The sequence below is a fragment of the Ceratina calcarata genome, unplaced genomic scaffold (genome assembly GCF_001652005.2).
Source record: "Ceratina calcarata isolate Rehan_Ccalc_2016 unplaced genomic scaffold, ASM165200v1 scaffold1, whole genome shotgun sequence".
NCBI classification, from domain to species: Eukaryota; Metazoa; Arthropoda; class Insecta; order Hymenoptera; family Apidae; genus Ceratina; species Ceratina calcarata.
Window position 1 is genome coordinate 1,004,218 of NW_017130860.1, and position 16,925 is coordinate 1,021,142.

The 16,925-nt window shown below is 41.3% G+C and overlaps 1 protein-coding gene across 1 annotated transcript in view; it reads left to right on the forward strand.

Moving 5' to 3' along the window:
• Positions 1-929: 929 nt before the first annotated feature.
• LOC108628488 (octopamine receptor beta-1R) overlaps positions 930-16,925 on the forward strand; it is a 42,318-nt gene continuing 26,322 nt past the window's right edge. Inside the window, exons 1-2 of the mRNA XM_018030492.2 lie at positions 930-1,961; positions 5,087-6,198. Coding sequence (XP_017885981.1) covers positions 5,468-6,198 — 731 coding nt within the window. The 5' untranslated portion in view covers positions 930-1,961; positions 5,087-5,467. The remainder of the gene's footprint in view (positions 1,962-5,086; positions 6,199-16,925) is intronic.

A 16,925-nucleotide genomic window follows, 5' to 3' on the forward strand; every position in this document is an offset into this window, starting at 1 on the left:
GTCCTCTACAAGAAAGGTCCTATGCAATTTTCCCGTAGATCCAACGGTTTGGAAGTTATCGGCAAAAAACGAAAATTTCGCAAAATTTGAAGGGGTATCCCTTGGAAAAATCTCGAAAAAATCGAAAAAAAATTTTTTATCAAAATATCGAAAAATATCGAAATAGATTCCATTAAAGGGAGGAAAATAAGGGATAAGAAGATAAAATACGCCTGGGATCGAGTTACAAATTGTGGTTACCCACGAAAGTTTCTAGTTCCTCAAAGGAATAAGGGAGGATTCGTTCGCCCTTGCAACAATAAATAAAATTATATAGCTAAAGCAGGTGAAGAGCCTCACAGTTTCCAACTACCAGTCATAAATTACATACTAGGTCTCAAAACCAATAAAACTCCATCGTACGATCATAAAAGATTGACTAGACCAATTGAAGGCTGTATCATGAGGGTACATAAGACGGAATAAGAACCGTTGCTCAAGATCAATATCATGTATCTCACCGTAAGTACGTGTTGCCTAAAACGAACGGAAGCTCCTCGAATCTATCCCCTTGATTCATTCTGTATTGAAGCAGTTTTACACAGCAAGGTCTATATTTTATCGATCACGTTGCTACAATTTTCCTTAACAAATTATTTCATTCCTCGTTAGTACCAAGTGTTTCCATAAATAATGATTAAGACACAAATCAAATTAGGATCAGATGGGGATCATTGATCGATTTTTGAATCTATTATTTTGGATAATAATCGGCCGATCTGGAAGTAGTTTCAAATTGTCGAGAACACGATGTGCTTCGTGCACGGAGAGGATTTAAGAAGAGGGAGAGGGATGGCGTTCGCGCAGGGGTGCAGACACCCCGGTGCTGCCGCCGGACTGCGGAGGGTGGCGTAAAGCGGGAAACCAATGTGTCCACAGTTCACTGCAAGTCGTAGGAACGGGTGGTCGGTCGCGTTTCTTCGCCGGTCCTGATCGCGATGTAAACAAAATCCTCGCTCCAATTCGGTGTTCCTCACGCGATCTACCCCTGGTCACTTTACACATTCTAGACCCTCGTGTTTGCCGAATCGATCGTCCAGTTTGCGAGACATCAACTGCACGTGTCCCTAAACGTCTTCAATCATTTTCGGTGATCGATCAGTCAAAAAAATGTGGATCACCGGTTTTTTACCAGGATCCGAGGGTGGCGTTTGATAATTTTTCTTCTGCGTTTGATTCACACTTGGAAACGATTTTAAATTGAAAATAAGAGGGACAATGGAAACATGTGATTCGTCTTTATGGTGCGAACGAGATGGTTTTTAATTCTGGGCACCCGAGCTCTGTGACACGGTAATTGTACCATGGGTGCTAGTAGGCGTTAAAACGTGTTGCGTTAGCCGTACACAGGGTAATAGGTTGAACGCTGATAAAGGGACGGTTTTGAAGAATGTAATGAAGAACGACGTTGCTATTAATGTGGATAAAGTTGTGTTTAAGTAAAACGTAATTTTGTGGACTAATTGGATGGGGTACAGATTTCAATTAAGGACAATGAACGGCGCTGCTTATCTTAATCTCTTGGCGTAGTTAATTCTAACTGGACTAATTTCAACTGGTATACCGATTAACATCTAACGTGCTCGCCAGAAGAGGATCAAGAAAAGTTTTCTAAAATTTACGAAGTAATTCAAGACACACAGTAATCAGTTACAATGTTAGAAGAGCATCTTTACTTGGACACCGGTGTTAAAACATGTAATAAAAGAAAACACTGATTCAGAGATCTCTTGAATTCAATTAGAAGATTTATGTGCTTGATAAAAGGATTGTCATAATTTCTAACGATGCGAACGATCGAAGAACCGATAACGGAAAGTTGTTGATTACAAACGGTGGGACGTGTCCACAAAGCACAACTTTTAACCAACTATAATGTGCGATTTCAACATCGGGAACTATAGCACCTGTGGAACCTTGAGGTAAATTGTTCACGTTTACCATAGGTAACTGGTGTTATTCGATTCTCGTTGAATATTGCATCCTCCCGAGTATAGTTAACCGCGTTTGGTAGTTTCGATGCTCGCAAGAGATACCTTGCCCAGAAGTCCTGGGACGGGCCAACTCGCTGCGCGATTCTTGAGAGTTTAATCGATTTTCGTCTATCCAGAGTTTTTGATAGCGCCTTAAATATCTTGGGAACACGTTCAGAAAGTTTGCGAATCGTTTATGCACCGCTTGGGAAAGTCAATGATAAAGTTGAAAATGAAATCGTTTCATCTTGAGACTAAAGTTTCATCTCACGAAATTGTGAGCAGTAAATTCCCCCGAATCTCGTTCGATCACTCCTTCAAAAGTCTATTCCCTGAGTGTCGCGTTCCTGCCGGCAAAGTAACAGTCGTCCCTCTTTATAAAGAACTGTACTGTAATGGGAGTTGAAGAAAAACGAAAAATCGCGGCCGCGAAGGACACTCGAGGCGCAGGTGCGCGAAGTTCCTGCGGGAATGGAATGAGACCAGGATTCGAAATACGTATTTGACAACGGAGAGAAATGGGAGATAAACGTGTTACGAGTCTGGGAGGCGAACGTTTCAGTCTGCCTAAGGGAAGAGAACGTTCCAGTAGTACAAGCGTACCATATGTCAGACACTGCTCGAAAAAATATCACATCGACTAATCCGTGACTCGTTAATTATTAAATTTTATTACCGTTAAATATTGTTAAACGACGCGTGTATAAATCTGATAAAAAATTTACAACGCCCAGGCGTCATTATTTTATATTAAATAAATGTCTCATTGATCGTGGTACAATATGTTCGGTGTGATATACGCTTGACGAAGGTACATATTATTTTTCTCATTAACATGTGCCGGCAGAAAAAACGAGCAAGAAATACTCCCACGCGAAGCAATATCGTGGAAACCGATATTCGTATAGTGGGGAATAAAGTATCTGAAACATTTGTTTCATTCGCGGATTTATTGCGGATATTTCGCATACCCTAACTAAAATAAAGCGTTGCTTCCGCAATTTATAGCGAGTCGCACGCTGCGCTGTTTCCGCCTTTCTATGCACGTGAAACCTCTAATTGCCGCGGCAGGTGCTGTTCGAGGACACAGTCTTAATGAAAATTTACCTCGTATACATACAATATCTTTCTCCCAACGATCTCACCTACGTTTAACGCTTTGTTCCTACTTAATCATTTCCGCGCGACCTCTAAATATCGTACAGACTCTAAGATTTAGAAACAGGAATTGAAAACTGAATTTAATTTTTAGTAACCCCTTGAACGACAATTTATTTTCAGTCAGCACTTGAAAAAGAGGAAAGTTTATGACGAGCTGGACTCGTCATTTCCGTTCAAGGGGTTAATATCATTGAATGATTAGACCGTAGGATTGTTTAAAAAATTTGTAATGGACCTTCGTGCAGACGTACTCTGACCTAACACAATTTTAGATCTAACTACAGCAGCACGTGCCATGGATTTCCAGTAGCTCTAACTCGATTCCTTTAAATTGGAGTGAAAACTGAAGGTTCGTGATAATTAGCGAAGAATCGAAAGAAATCTAATTATATGCCTCTCCTTGATTGAGAGCCGTTCTGTGAAACGTGTTTGTTCTGAGATCTCCAGAATTGATTAATTTTCCATGATTCGCAAAGAACAGGTTATTTAAAACCTTACAGAATTTCCCTTTTTCTTCTTTTATACTCTATTGTATAAAAATTGAGAAACCTAAATTCTCGCACAGGAAACGCTGTATTTAAAAACGCTCTTTCCAAACATTTTCAGAAACCGAGTCATATTCGATGAGGAATATTTTTATACGCGGCGCACACACGATACGTCGTCTAAATTGCATTACCATTTCTCGAGCTCCCAGTGGGGATAAAAACGTTTGGTCGTGCGACTGTGTTAAAAAAACAGAGGAAATCCGATCTTTGACTCCGTCTGCATTGATTAACGGTGACGCGACAGATTTAATTCCCGTTTATAATTGGCTTAATTAACGGGAAGACCGGGTAGCAATAGAATTTATGAATAAATTTTCAGTTATCGCGAGCGATCAGTCTTCATCGGCGAGAAACGTAGAAATTGAGCAGAAAGACAAGTCAAATTGGTCGGATCGAAATGTCGTAAGAACTAATTAGCCGTAAACGAGGTATCGGAGTTCAAATAATTCTGCCAGCAAGTTGCTTTGTATCTTGATAAAAATATTGTAACTTCCGTCGTCCCCTTTTTCTCATTTCGCCGAATAAGTACGTCAAGCAGCAATATCTTTGCAATTAAAGCGCAGCTAAATAGTTTACAGTGGGAGGCCAAACCGAGCAGAGCAAACAGCAAAATAGCTCGTTCGAGTTTAAGCTGGTTTTTGTTTCATTTCCTCTTTCCCTACTTTTATCCCCCCTACCCCCCTGCGCGAACCGGGTCGAATTTTAATTTCCCAAAAGGTTTGAAGCCTGCACGATAACCGCGCTTCCTTTCTGGTTGACAAATATTGCTTTTCAACGACTTCCTCTACGAATTAATTTATCTCTCCCTATAACCAGGTTTTTACCTTATTTAATGTTCCTCCGACGCTATTTGTAGTCGTACGAGATCAGTCGATCCAGATTGGTTTTATAAATCAATTTACGATGAACACGTAACTGATCTCGATGAAAAATATTTGGTTTACATCTACAATCCTTTTTTTCCATCTGCTTGTTTGTTACTTCGTCAAAGTATCGTTTCAAACAATTTCCACTGTAATCCCGTTTCATTTGAAATTCAATTAAAAATAAAGGAACACAAATGTATTTCGCGATCGGAGACGATGAAACTGCGTGAACTTCGATCACTGTTTATTAATAACGGTTCGTTTACTAATAACGCATCTTTCATAGAAAGATCGATCTTAACTTAATAAGGAAAAGATTTGTATCGGTGCAGAGGCATGAATATTTTCCATAAATTTTGTTGCACGTTTGCATTCATAAAAGAGGGGAACTTCGCCAGGAGTAGTACATATCATTTCACTGAAATTCAATTTGTATCTCGGAATTGAAACGTCGCGCGGAGATGTTATCAAGTTGAACCGTTATCGTTTTCAATTTCAGGCCACCGCGATGTTGAAAAAGCTGAGGACGAGGCCGGCCGCTGGAGGAGCTCCAAAGAATCTGAAGACTATCGTTTCGAATCTCGCGTAAACCAACATTCATCAACGATTCGCTCGGCGGGTTCCATTATGCCACGAAAACGGCTGCCCGGGAACCACTTAACAACAGAGCCAGGGAGCTTCTATCGGCATCTGCACCGCGTGCTCTTCAATATCCGTTAGCAAACTAGACCAAACTCTGCTTCCGTTCTTCAATGGCTTGCCAGGATCTTCCGATGAACCTCGTCGATGACGACATCGACGAAGAGGTGGTAGAGGGTGACGAGGAACCACGCGGCAGGCCGCGGTAACGAAACAAATCGGAAGACTCGAGGCTGGAAAAATGGAATCGAACGAGACGGAAGGAGAGTCAGGAAATCTGTCGGGTCTGTCGAAGGTCCTGGTCGACACCGGCCAGAATCGTTCCGTCCCGTACAACGACGGACACGAGCTGGAACAGGTGTTTCTCCTGGCGACGAAGGCGACGGTGATGGGCTTCATAATCATCTGCGCGTTGTTCGGCAACTTGCTGGTGATCGTGTCCGTGATGAGACACAGGAAGCTTCGCGTAATTACCAATTACTTCGTGGTCTCGTTGGCGTTGGCGGACATGCTGGTAGCAATATTCGCGATGACGTTCAACGCTTCGGTCGAGCTATCCGGTCGATGGCTGTTCGGCTATTTCATGTGCGACGTCTGGAACTCGTTAGACGTGTTCTTCAGCACCGTGTCCATACTCCACCTGTGCTGCATCAGCGTCGACCGTTATTACGCGATCGTTCAGCCGTTAGACTACCCACTGATCATGACCAACCTACGGCTGGGTACCACGCTGAGCGTGGTCTGGTGCTCGCCTACGGTGATGAGCTTTCTGCCCATATTTGCCGGCTGGTACACCACCGAGGAGCACCTCGAATTCCGCAGGAACTATCCGGACGTGTGCGTTTTCCAAGTGAACAAACTCTACGCCGTGATCAGCTCCTGTGTCAGTTTCTGGGTGCCGGGAATCATCATGATAGCCATGTATTACAGGATCTATCGGGAAGCCGATCGTCAAGAACGCATGCTCTACCGGTGAGTCGAATTATTCCAAATTTTCATACGAATAAATTAAGGGGCTGCAGATATTTAGACATAATCAATGTGTAAAAGCTAGTTTCATTATTAGTTGTTCCAAAGCGGTCGTCTTAACGGTAGGATTATGGACGATAACGGATAGGATACAATACATCATCAATGAGAATCGATCGCAATTTGGAATAGGCTCCATCAGGTTTCATGAATAACCCGCTAAGTACCGTCCGTCATCTCATTAATTATTTGGACCGCAATTATATGGAAAGCTTCAAGTAGTATCGAGATTTCAACAACGTTCGATACACTGTATTCTTTCGTTATAGTTCATTTTCGTACGTGTTTAAACAAGATCGTGACATGCAGACAAATATAATATATATTTAATTATTTCGTTTTAAACGGGGGGAAAACTGAAGGGAGCTTCCAATTAAAAATGATTCGGAAGTATGGTCGACGCATATTTTTTGGTCCGAATGGGATGCGGGCTCGTTCACGTGTACACGTGTGTCGAGCTTTTTAACGAACGATTCTGTCGCGGAGCTGCGAGACGAGCAAAAAGGCAAAAATCGTAATTAACTGCGAGAACCGAGTAATTACCGGGACGTTCACTTCGCGAGACGTTCTGTGCATTCAGCTGGCGTCGTTGCAACAATTCGCAGTTCCATTTGCTCCGTTGAACTCGAGTAAGAGACGAGAAAGAAAAAAAGAGGAAATGCAGGAAAATGAGACCGTACATTTTCTAGCATTTTCCTAGCCGTTTTTTTTTTATCTGAATTGTTTTAATGAATGGAAATGAATGAATGATTTTACACGGTCTCGGTAATATTTTGGAAAATCCAGACCACGAAGAGATCATTAAAATCAGTTTGAGAAATCGATCATGAAGCAAGAATATTTCGCTCACGATAATTTATGATATATAAAAACGTGTTCCATTTTTTCTTGATTCCTTGTTCAGAGTAATTACACCGTGGATTTAGGCTCTTAAGTTTTCACCAAGGATCATTTCGGAGATTCATGTCTCGCTGTTCGGTGTAATCGTTCTACCAACGAAAGCGCCATTACCATCGCGTAAAAGATGAGAAGTTTCGGTCGGAAACCGGAATGAGAAGCGAGGAGAAGCTAGGCCGTGATTATGAATCGATTTCAAGATTCGAACAACCAACATGAATGCTTCCTGCTTGGGTTTTTACGTATAATATATTTGGTACATTCTTCCAAACGGTTGCACGTGTATCATTCTACGTAATATTTTTAGGAAATCAAATTAGTGACTCAAATTACTGATTGATTAAATATGTCAGGGAAGATTCTAATTAAAAAAACTCGATCACAAAACTAAATTCTACGAACGTTAATTACAGCTGTCGTTCGGATTGCTTCGATATTTTCGAAAGATCTTTCATTTCCTTAGGTGTGTTTGATGTTTTCTTTAGATTGCATTATTTTCGATGAAGAAAATGGAAAAACTCATTCGGGGACGCCTTAGGTTTTCCCGAACGTAAGGGAACATCTTTATGCTCCCTCCAAGAGGTCATTGATATTCTCTTACATTTCCTAGGTGACTCCCTTAACGTGGACGTAGTGTTTTCTACAGTATCTCTATGGATAAAAGGACTCGGTTTTGTTCAAGAATTCACGTCCCACTTGCATTTGTTACGGATGCCGTCGTCGCAATATTTTCTTCCCTTTCACGGTTGTTTCACTTGTGTTATTTTATCAAACGACGTGATATGGCTTTAAATTGAAACTGAAGATTTAAGACAATCATAAATGCATCTTAGAATTTCCTTATTCTTTTCCTTCGCTGTTAGTATTTAACCCATAATAAATGGCTTCATTCTACTCTTTTTTTGTCAATATTTTTTAGAGAATATAACATAATTTAGTTCACGCTTGTAATTATAAACAGTGAGTAAGAGGACACCTTCGTCGTAGTTTTGGGACGATTGTAGGATACAGTGTTTCACGAAAATTCGAGACGTCACATCTCCAGTTACGTATCGACTTGCATTTTCGGACTCTCTAAGCCTTCGATACTGCCTCGTAACTCTCTAGGGGAAAGTCCGTTTTCTCGTGGCGGAAATTGATAACAGGGACTGAAGTTTGAGAGACAATATGACAGTTTTATAGGGCGGTAAACGTTAATGGAGCGTGATACGATCCATGTTGAATTCAGCATGCGAACGAATTATAATAAAAGCAAAGGATTTTATTGTCTATATCAATAATTGTTTTAGTGGTTTCGTAACAGGATTTTTAATTGCTCTAATTCTTTAACCGTAACGCTTTTAATAGAACGTTTCACCGAGCCCGTGACCATCGGTTTGGACAGTGGCTAATAAAATCTGACACACGGGGAATTAAATCCCTTTACAACGGCGACCGCTCTCGGTTTACCATGTGTGAAAGCTATAAAATCAATAGCATCGGCTGTCAAAGCTTCTGCCAACGTGACGTGCGTACAGAGTAATCCGGAAAGAATTTTTAATACTATTCTATCCGCGTTTTTCTCCGCGAACAATCGAGCATTATCAAAGATTTTTCAATTAAATAAAAATTGAACGCAAACCGAGTCGCGTAGGTTGATTCTTCCACGTATACGTTTACTATTTAAAGCAGCCGGCTAACCTGGTTTCGTCTTGCGAACGGCGTATTTAATTAATGGTGAACTTAATTAATGACCTCTGATTGTCAAGGGCTGCTGCAGATGTTTACGCCGCAGATTCCGTTTGAATATCAATGTTTCATTAAAGCAGAACGCGAACCAATTTCTCGCTTCACGCGTCCCAGTGATCAGAAATTCTTACGTTATTAGCTAATGAGGTTTTTAATTCAGTATATATCTTCAAAGAGTAAAGGGACGACCTTCTGTTTATCGTTGGTTACAATTCGTGGTGCATCTTAAAAAATTTAGGGTCTGTCTAAATAATTTAGTTGTTTTCGAAAACGCAAGTTGCGCATTAAAAGAACATGCGACGGTTTATTTAGATGTTGGCGAACTTCGCGGAAGGAACTTATTTCCGCGATCGGCGCTCTCGTTCGTCCGGTACCCGACGGAATACCAACGAGACAGCATTCGCATCCGCGAATCAATCCTCTTTGAGAAAACGGAGACAGATGCAAAAAAAAACGATCTCCGTTTCCATTTCATTTCACCAATACCTAATTCGTTCTACTTCATCCTGTTTTTATTTCCGCCTTCCGTTCCGCCGATGATTTTTCTTCGTTTCCTACCTACGTCGAGGGTACATTCGATCCCGCGGGACGTCTATAAAAAGATCCATAAGGTTTGAAGTTTCGCTTAATGGCGTGTCAGACCACGATAGTGTTCTCTCTTTTCCTATTCCAAAGGAAGCCAGTTCCATCACCTATAATAAGCAGGCTCTGATAATCAGCCGACTTTTATGCAAAATAAAATGCATTTGCAAATGCAATATAAATTTAGATTTCTCTTTATTACAAATGTGTGTTGTACTTTCGACATTCTGTATGTGAAATCTCAGCGTTTCGAACGCAATTAGTTTTAACAATCGAATTGTACGATTGCAATAGATTCAAGATAAGATTGTGCAATCTTTATGCAAATGTTCCCAAATACTGGATCATATTTGTTGCGGTCGAAGCGATGCCATAGGCAGAGTTTCGATGGTCGTGTAGGGTCCGTCCTTGGCGTCGGTTCCGGTCGGGATGCCAGTACTACAATTATTCCCGGCGATTATTGCGTGAGCCCGTGGGCGAGCGATTTATGTGACCGAGTAGAATATTAGAATTCCTGTTCCTGGATCGGCTTACGTATCCTTACGGAGCCGGAAACGGCCTCGTTTTTCTTCACCGAGGTCACGAGATATTCGACTTCTGCCCAACGTGCCGATAAACGAGGGTCAAACCGGATGACATAGAATCGACCGAGCTTTAAATTGTTACTCGATCCCTTCGATTTTATGCTCGAATATTTTTAGTACGTACAGTGCTGTTCACTTAGATAGCCTCGAACAGCCCATAGTATTTTTTTATACATTACACGTCAGCTTAGATTTCGAAATTTTTTAGAATTACAGCTAATCTCGTTAGCATGTCTTGTTTTTCTACCAATTTATATGCGAACGTTCTGTAGTTCGTTTTGAGTTATTCGAGGAACGAAATCAGGCTCGGTTAATCCTTCATTGTGGATGTAAATTAGAATAGGAAAAGCTCGATATTCGGTGGAGTACTCGAAATCCTGTTTACGCCGTGCATCGAGAATTAATTTTCAACGAAAGTTGAGAATTTGTGGCCAGGACACCGTTCGTTAACATTCATAAAAAAGTTGGTACGGCCGCGAGGAAACTTTTGATGACCCTCCATGCATTTCGGCCGCAACACGGTATTGTAGCACAGTTTCTCCTAGCAGTGGTGGAAAGTAATTACCGTCTGTTCTGCGGCAATTACTGACAATTTTTTACCGGATTTTAATATTTTTACTACGTTTTTACAAGCTCGCTTTCTCGTCTGTCTGCTCGGTACGAATTTCGCAATTGATTTTAAACCAACTTCCCGGTGATTTAGAGATTGAAATAATTATAAAATAATTATAAAACACTTGTAAGATTTAAAACGAAAAACGTGGGGCGCATGTAATAAAAAATTGATGCATTAATAGTGCGCCCCACGTTTTTCGTTTAAAATTTTACAAGTATTTTATAATTATTTCATACTTTTTAGTCCGTTTTAAAAACGTTCTATATTAAGAAAAAAATTTTATTCAAATAATCATTTAGAGATGAGTGCATCCATTTAAATCATGAAGTGAGCAATTATTTTCTATAAAAATTATTTATGCAAACCTACAACTATTTCTAGTTTCACCTTGCACGTTTCTCTTGGACATTCTACGTTTGGATTACATCCATTCTATACGAGTTTCAAAGTATTGGATTCATGCAAAGACTGAAAAAAAGCGAGAAAACCGCGGGCAGGCTTTACAGTGCGATGAATAACGCCCTCGCAAGTCTGCGCGTTGAATCCGCAGTTAGGGTACGACTACTTTTTCCGTGTACAGATCCTGCATCTTCATATCCGCGTAAACAGTGAATCTTAACCGGGAAAATAGGGAAATATTAGTTTCCCTTTGAGTAAATCAGTGGAATAAAGATCTAGGTTTCAGTTGATACACTCTGTTACGATTTAATATGAATTATTTTATCTTGGAAGCAAGAGTTATTTGGGAAGTAATAAAGAAAAATTTTGTATTACAACATAGTGGATGAAGTTGTATAAATGAAGAGAAATGAGTATTCTGAACAGAATTCGAAGCAGCATAAAGATTTGAAAAATACGATAACTCTGAACTCCGTTGAATAATATTTGATCGCGTGTCGGGGTGGATTAATAAACTGCGGCAATACGTGAGTCACGAGTTCAAGGCGTGAAACTTGAGCGTCGATCTCTCTTAAGTGAAAGGGAAAGAAAATAATCAGACGACGAGGACAGTTCTCTTGGTTCTCTATTAAAAAAGAGAGGCGCGAGGAGACCCGGTCAGATGAAATCGAATTCCAGCCCCTTGCCCTATTTCAAGCATCGCGTGACACATTCAATTCGTTTGGAACGAGATTTAAAAAAGTTGCCCCGGTCCGTCGGCCGATTTTACCGTCGCTTCGCTCAAAGCGACGTCACGGTTTCCCGTATTATGCGCCCTTTTTTTGCACAGCCCGGACTATTGTTCCGATTTTCATTATTCCAATAATCGTATATAAAAAAAATTATTAAGTATTAAAATAGAAAGTAATTATTACTGCTCGTATTATGTCTCACTGGAAGGGATTCGAAACAGTTTCTCAATCCAGCGAAACGAAATCCGAATACTTATTTAGACGTGTCCAATTTGCTTCTGAGAATTTGCCTGTTCCGAGGGAAAGCTGAACGTGCACTTCACGGCGTTGAACAGAAATTTGAAACGGGGCAGGAAAATTGCTCTTTTCCCAGCTAGCGAGAGGTAAACGCTGCTCGCGTTAGCTTCCATTGTTTTCCTTACAGTTTTAGAGATGAACAATGAAAATCTTGTTTCCCTGCCGTGTAATCGGGTTTCGTCGCTGGAGGAAGCGTGTGCGAAAACAATGTTTAAGGAAGTGGAAAATCCGTTTTGCGCGAAGACAAATCTCATCAATTTCTTTTTTACGAGCCTGTAACAAAGTGTTTTGATTCGTTCTTTTTATTGCAGCGAGTAAATTGCTGTTAAGCCTTGGAACAACTTTTCGTCTGGAGTTTCATGAAAATTTATCACGGGTCTCGATGATTCGCCTTTTACCATTTCCCTAAAGTAAAAACTCGACGAGACTCTTTCTTGTCGTTAAAAGCATCGGATGTCTCGCGTTGGGTCGAATGCTTTTCCCACGGGCCACCCCTCGAAATCGAGCTTTTCATCCATACGAGACCGAAGAAAGAGTTTATTTGAAGAACTTCGCAAGGGTAAACACCAAAACTGTACAAAATAACTATGGTTCATTTCGCGACTGAATACAGAGTTCGGCGGTCGTTTTCTAAGATTTAAACGTTCCGTTCCGTTTATCATCGAATCGAATCACGCACAAGGCTGAACGGTTTCAATAAACATAATATTGTGGGAACGTGATTCGCCTAATAACGTTTTGAGAGGAGTAATTAGTTTATTGCTGTAGGGAACGCTGTTCGAGAGCGATACCATTCCGTTGATGTTATAACCATGCTCGTAATTTCACTGGCACGCACGCGAAATTGGGCCGTTAATAAATGAAACTTTCCCGTTTCCATAAAGAAAACAATTCCAAAACCGAATATATTTCTTTCCTTGCCGTTTTTGTCATGCTTTCTTATAAGAATATAAGAATGTAAAATCTGGATCCACTGGCAAATGGACGCAAACTTTCTCAAAGGAATCTGTTCATTAACTTGCCAACAGAGGCGATTCAAAACGTGAAAAGAAAAAACTGAGAACCACCTAGAATTGCACAAAGGTAAAGTTTGAAGAAAGTGTTCCTCGTGCGTTAATTTGAGCTTCTCGACTCGCACCGGTTTACCGTAATGGAAATCTCGGAAAATAGATCGGACAACGTCGCATGACCGTAGACTTTCGGTAAAGATATAAGTCGTACGTGTTAAGACTGGAGACGCTTGGAAGCGTTCCGAAATATACGAAATGTAACTTTAAATATGGATACGAATCCTGCCGTGTCGTGGTTCCAGCTTCGAGACAGAAACTCCAGATAAGTACTTTTCCATTGTGCTCCATCGATCTTCCCGAGACGCATACACGTACACACCCTTTTTTCCTGGCTCCGCTGTTTCGGCATCTGGAAAGATTCTCGACAGAATTTCAAACTTCGTAACAGGAGAACGAAATTCGACGTTTTTTGAGACGAATAAGACATCGTATAAAAATTGATTCGATGTTTTAATGAGAACGTTCATATAGAAGATACATGGACGAGATGATACCGTGTGCTCGCGGAGAACAGTGGTCACGATAATTTATCCTCGGCCGTGTTAAATATAAAAATGTGGTGCCGGTGCTTTAATTCAGTCGCGCGCGGCCTCGTTAATAATACCACGAGGATGCGACGGCATGAAAACTTCCGCGAAACGCTTCGCTTTCCCCTTCGACCGCGCTTTTATTAACGATAGAGGTTGCATTGAAGGGAGACGGTACGCAAGGCTGTTTCCCCGCGAAGCGAGATGACACAAAGCCTCGCGACGACGACGGAGCGCAGCCAGCCAGGAACGAGCATCAGGCACTAACGAACGGCAGACGGGGAATAATGGATTCACGCGCGGAGCCGTTCTCGTCCGCGTTTTATTATTCAACGGCAGCGCGGCTCGATAAATTTCGCGCTGACCCAAAAATGCAACGGGACATCCGAACGGAATTTAAAACGCGGTCCTCTCCGAGCGCGTGCCACTTAGCGTTTGCAACTTTCATACCGCGCATCGATAAGTCTTCGGGCCGATCTCGAAGGTCACGGTCAAAGGGAATGTCCGGAATTTCACTGAAAATTCTTTCTGCATTCTGCAGAATTGAATACCGAATGGATTTCATTCAAATACGTTTCTCTCGTCCGCAATTTTATGAAATTATTTAAAGGATGGCTAGGTTCTTGCATTTCTTAAGACTTCAATGACGGTACACGTGAATTTCATCCGAGTACTTATATTTCAATACGTTCTTCTCATTATCAGGTTTACCACACGTATCATACAGTTCTTATACGATAAACAGGTTTTAATGTTTCATAAACTAGACTTTAGTAGAAGTTGGCAGGATGCTCTTTTGGGAAAAATTTGCTACTCTACCCCCGTTGACGAATCGTCGCTCTTAGGACCCCGGTAGACAAATAACGGTCGCTCTTTCGTGCCTGAGCCCTCGAGTCGCTCCCTAAATAAATTCGATACACGAGCCCGGGCCACCGGCAGGTCTCGTTCTCGTTATTATGACACACGACTTTCGACGTGCCGTAAACCGAGGACACCCGAGAATTGATAGTCGCCTGTGGCCTTTTAAAAAAACTTCATCGCGTGCAATTTTGGCGCCGCTACATAAAAGAGCACTTCGATCTAATTCTTCGCTGGCCGCTTAGCTAGGAAATTTCGAGTGTTCTCCAAAATTTTGACACACCCTTCAGAGATAGATTTCAAAGTACGAATGCTCCTCACGGGTCGCGGTGTTTGAGTCGCTCTTTATCGACGTTCCATAATGTGTTGTTGCCTCTGGCCAGAGTGTTTAAGGAAATCTCTCAACGATCTTGTACGCTCGCCGCTGACTCGTTAAACAGTATCACGTGAAATGGCTTCCTACACGCGTACTCGAAGGCCACGCTTTGAGCAACTGTCACGTGAATCCGCAAACTAAATTTAGATCCATTAAACGCCTCGATGAAGGCCCCGTTCTCGCAATTCGATTTAGTACACTGGGTTAACGTTTGATTTCCAATCCAGAAAAAGTGTAATCACTTTCGGTCATACCGGAATCGGTGGACCATTCTCCGGGTGTCCTGAAATCTTGCAACGGATCAAAGCGACCCGCTTTTATTTTTCCATCACGCTGACGGCAGTCAAATTATGTGCTCTAAAATTTCCCTCCGTCTCCTTGGCGCGAACATCAAAGCGACGCGATCGAACCGCTTTCAACTTACTCGATTTCTTTATTAAGCCCTGATGAAAGTCTCTATCGTTAAATATCATAGATAAAAGCGAGACGTTAAAATCAGTCGTTAACTCTTTTTCCTCCCACAACGTTTCGCTTCTGGACTGCAGATTTTACGCAATTACAAAAATCACGATGTATGCATTTTTTAAATTCATGTTAGAAATTTTACTCCCAATTTTATAAAACTGGCAGAAAAATTCGTTTTCTCTTAATTCTGGTATGAAAAACTGTGGATGCATGTAAAGGTCAATAATTTCCGTTCCAATGACAACGTAAATCCGGATCACGTTCGTCGTAAAAATAACCCAGACGCATGCCGCAAGGAAGCCGTACGGGACACAAAAATACGGTATTATCGTGTCACTTCAGAGACGCTTAACATCCGCTTAGATTTTGAAACCTTAGGAAAGAGTTTGACGTTCGATTCCATCTCGCGTGCTCCCCTCCCTTTCCATTACGTTCAACGTTTTCCTTTGAACGCGTTCCAGAATAAAATGCATGTAAAAAAAATATCAGTCATTCTGTGCCAGGGAACGTTCGTGGAATTGTTCTGAAAACCCCGTTTGATGAACGAATGCGGCATCCTTGAAATATCGGGACGAATGGAACAGAGATTCGAGAGCACACGAGGATGGACGCAATTAAAATTAATTGCGATTAAAAGTTGATCAAAGCGGCTGGAGATGAATCGAAATATTATATTCGTTTCTCGGAGTAGTTTAAACAAACATTTACAAACATCAAGCGTTTTGCCAAATGAATCATGTGTTTGCTTACTGTTTAGATTCAATTGATTTTTATAGAACATTTAATTCATCGCATCACATTATATCGGGTTCTATCGACCTCATCAGCCAATGCAAACGCTAATGATTTGTGCAATGAATGCTTTCACTTGTGAATCACAAACCTGGTTCTGTATGTACTATGAACGTTGGACAGGTCGAAGTAACAACTGATCGGTGTTTGCCGATATCGAACTGATCAGCGGCGTGCAAATTACGCTGTGCAAACGTGTTCGGCGTCCTTGCGATCTTCGCCCTCGGGCATACACGAATTTTTGGCCAACCGCCAACCGAATCGCGACGCCGTTATGCAAATCGATGGCAAACTGTTGCATCGTTCCGCGGGAAGATGGCCCGAATATCAATGCTCTCCTTCTTTCACCCCGTTTTTCTCTGCGGCACCCGAGAAACCCGTATCCGGCCGAGTTGGACGGAAGACGCAGTTCCTAATGGCCGTTCGATTCCTTCCGTTTACGTTTGACACGCTTCTTCGTAAAGGTCTTACTCGTTAGAAAAAGAATCCAGTAGAAATTCAGTGGAACGAGTCGTATTTGGTCCGACACGTGTTTCGCAATTTGCAACGAAATTTATTTATTATTTCTATATAGATTTTGTATTTTAACACTAGAAAGACTGAAACTTAGTATATACCTATATTGCCGAAAGCAGTCAAAATGACTGCATTGTGAAAGAATAATGTGTAAAGAAATTTGTCTAAAATTAATTTTTAATATTTTTTATATTATTTACAGTCATATAACAAGTTATTAGTAAATGTTAGC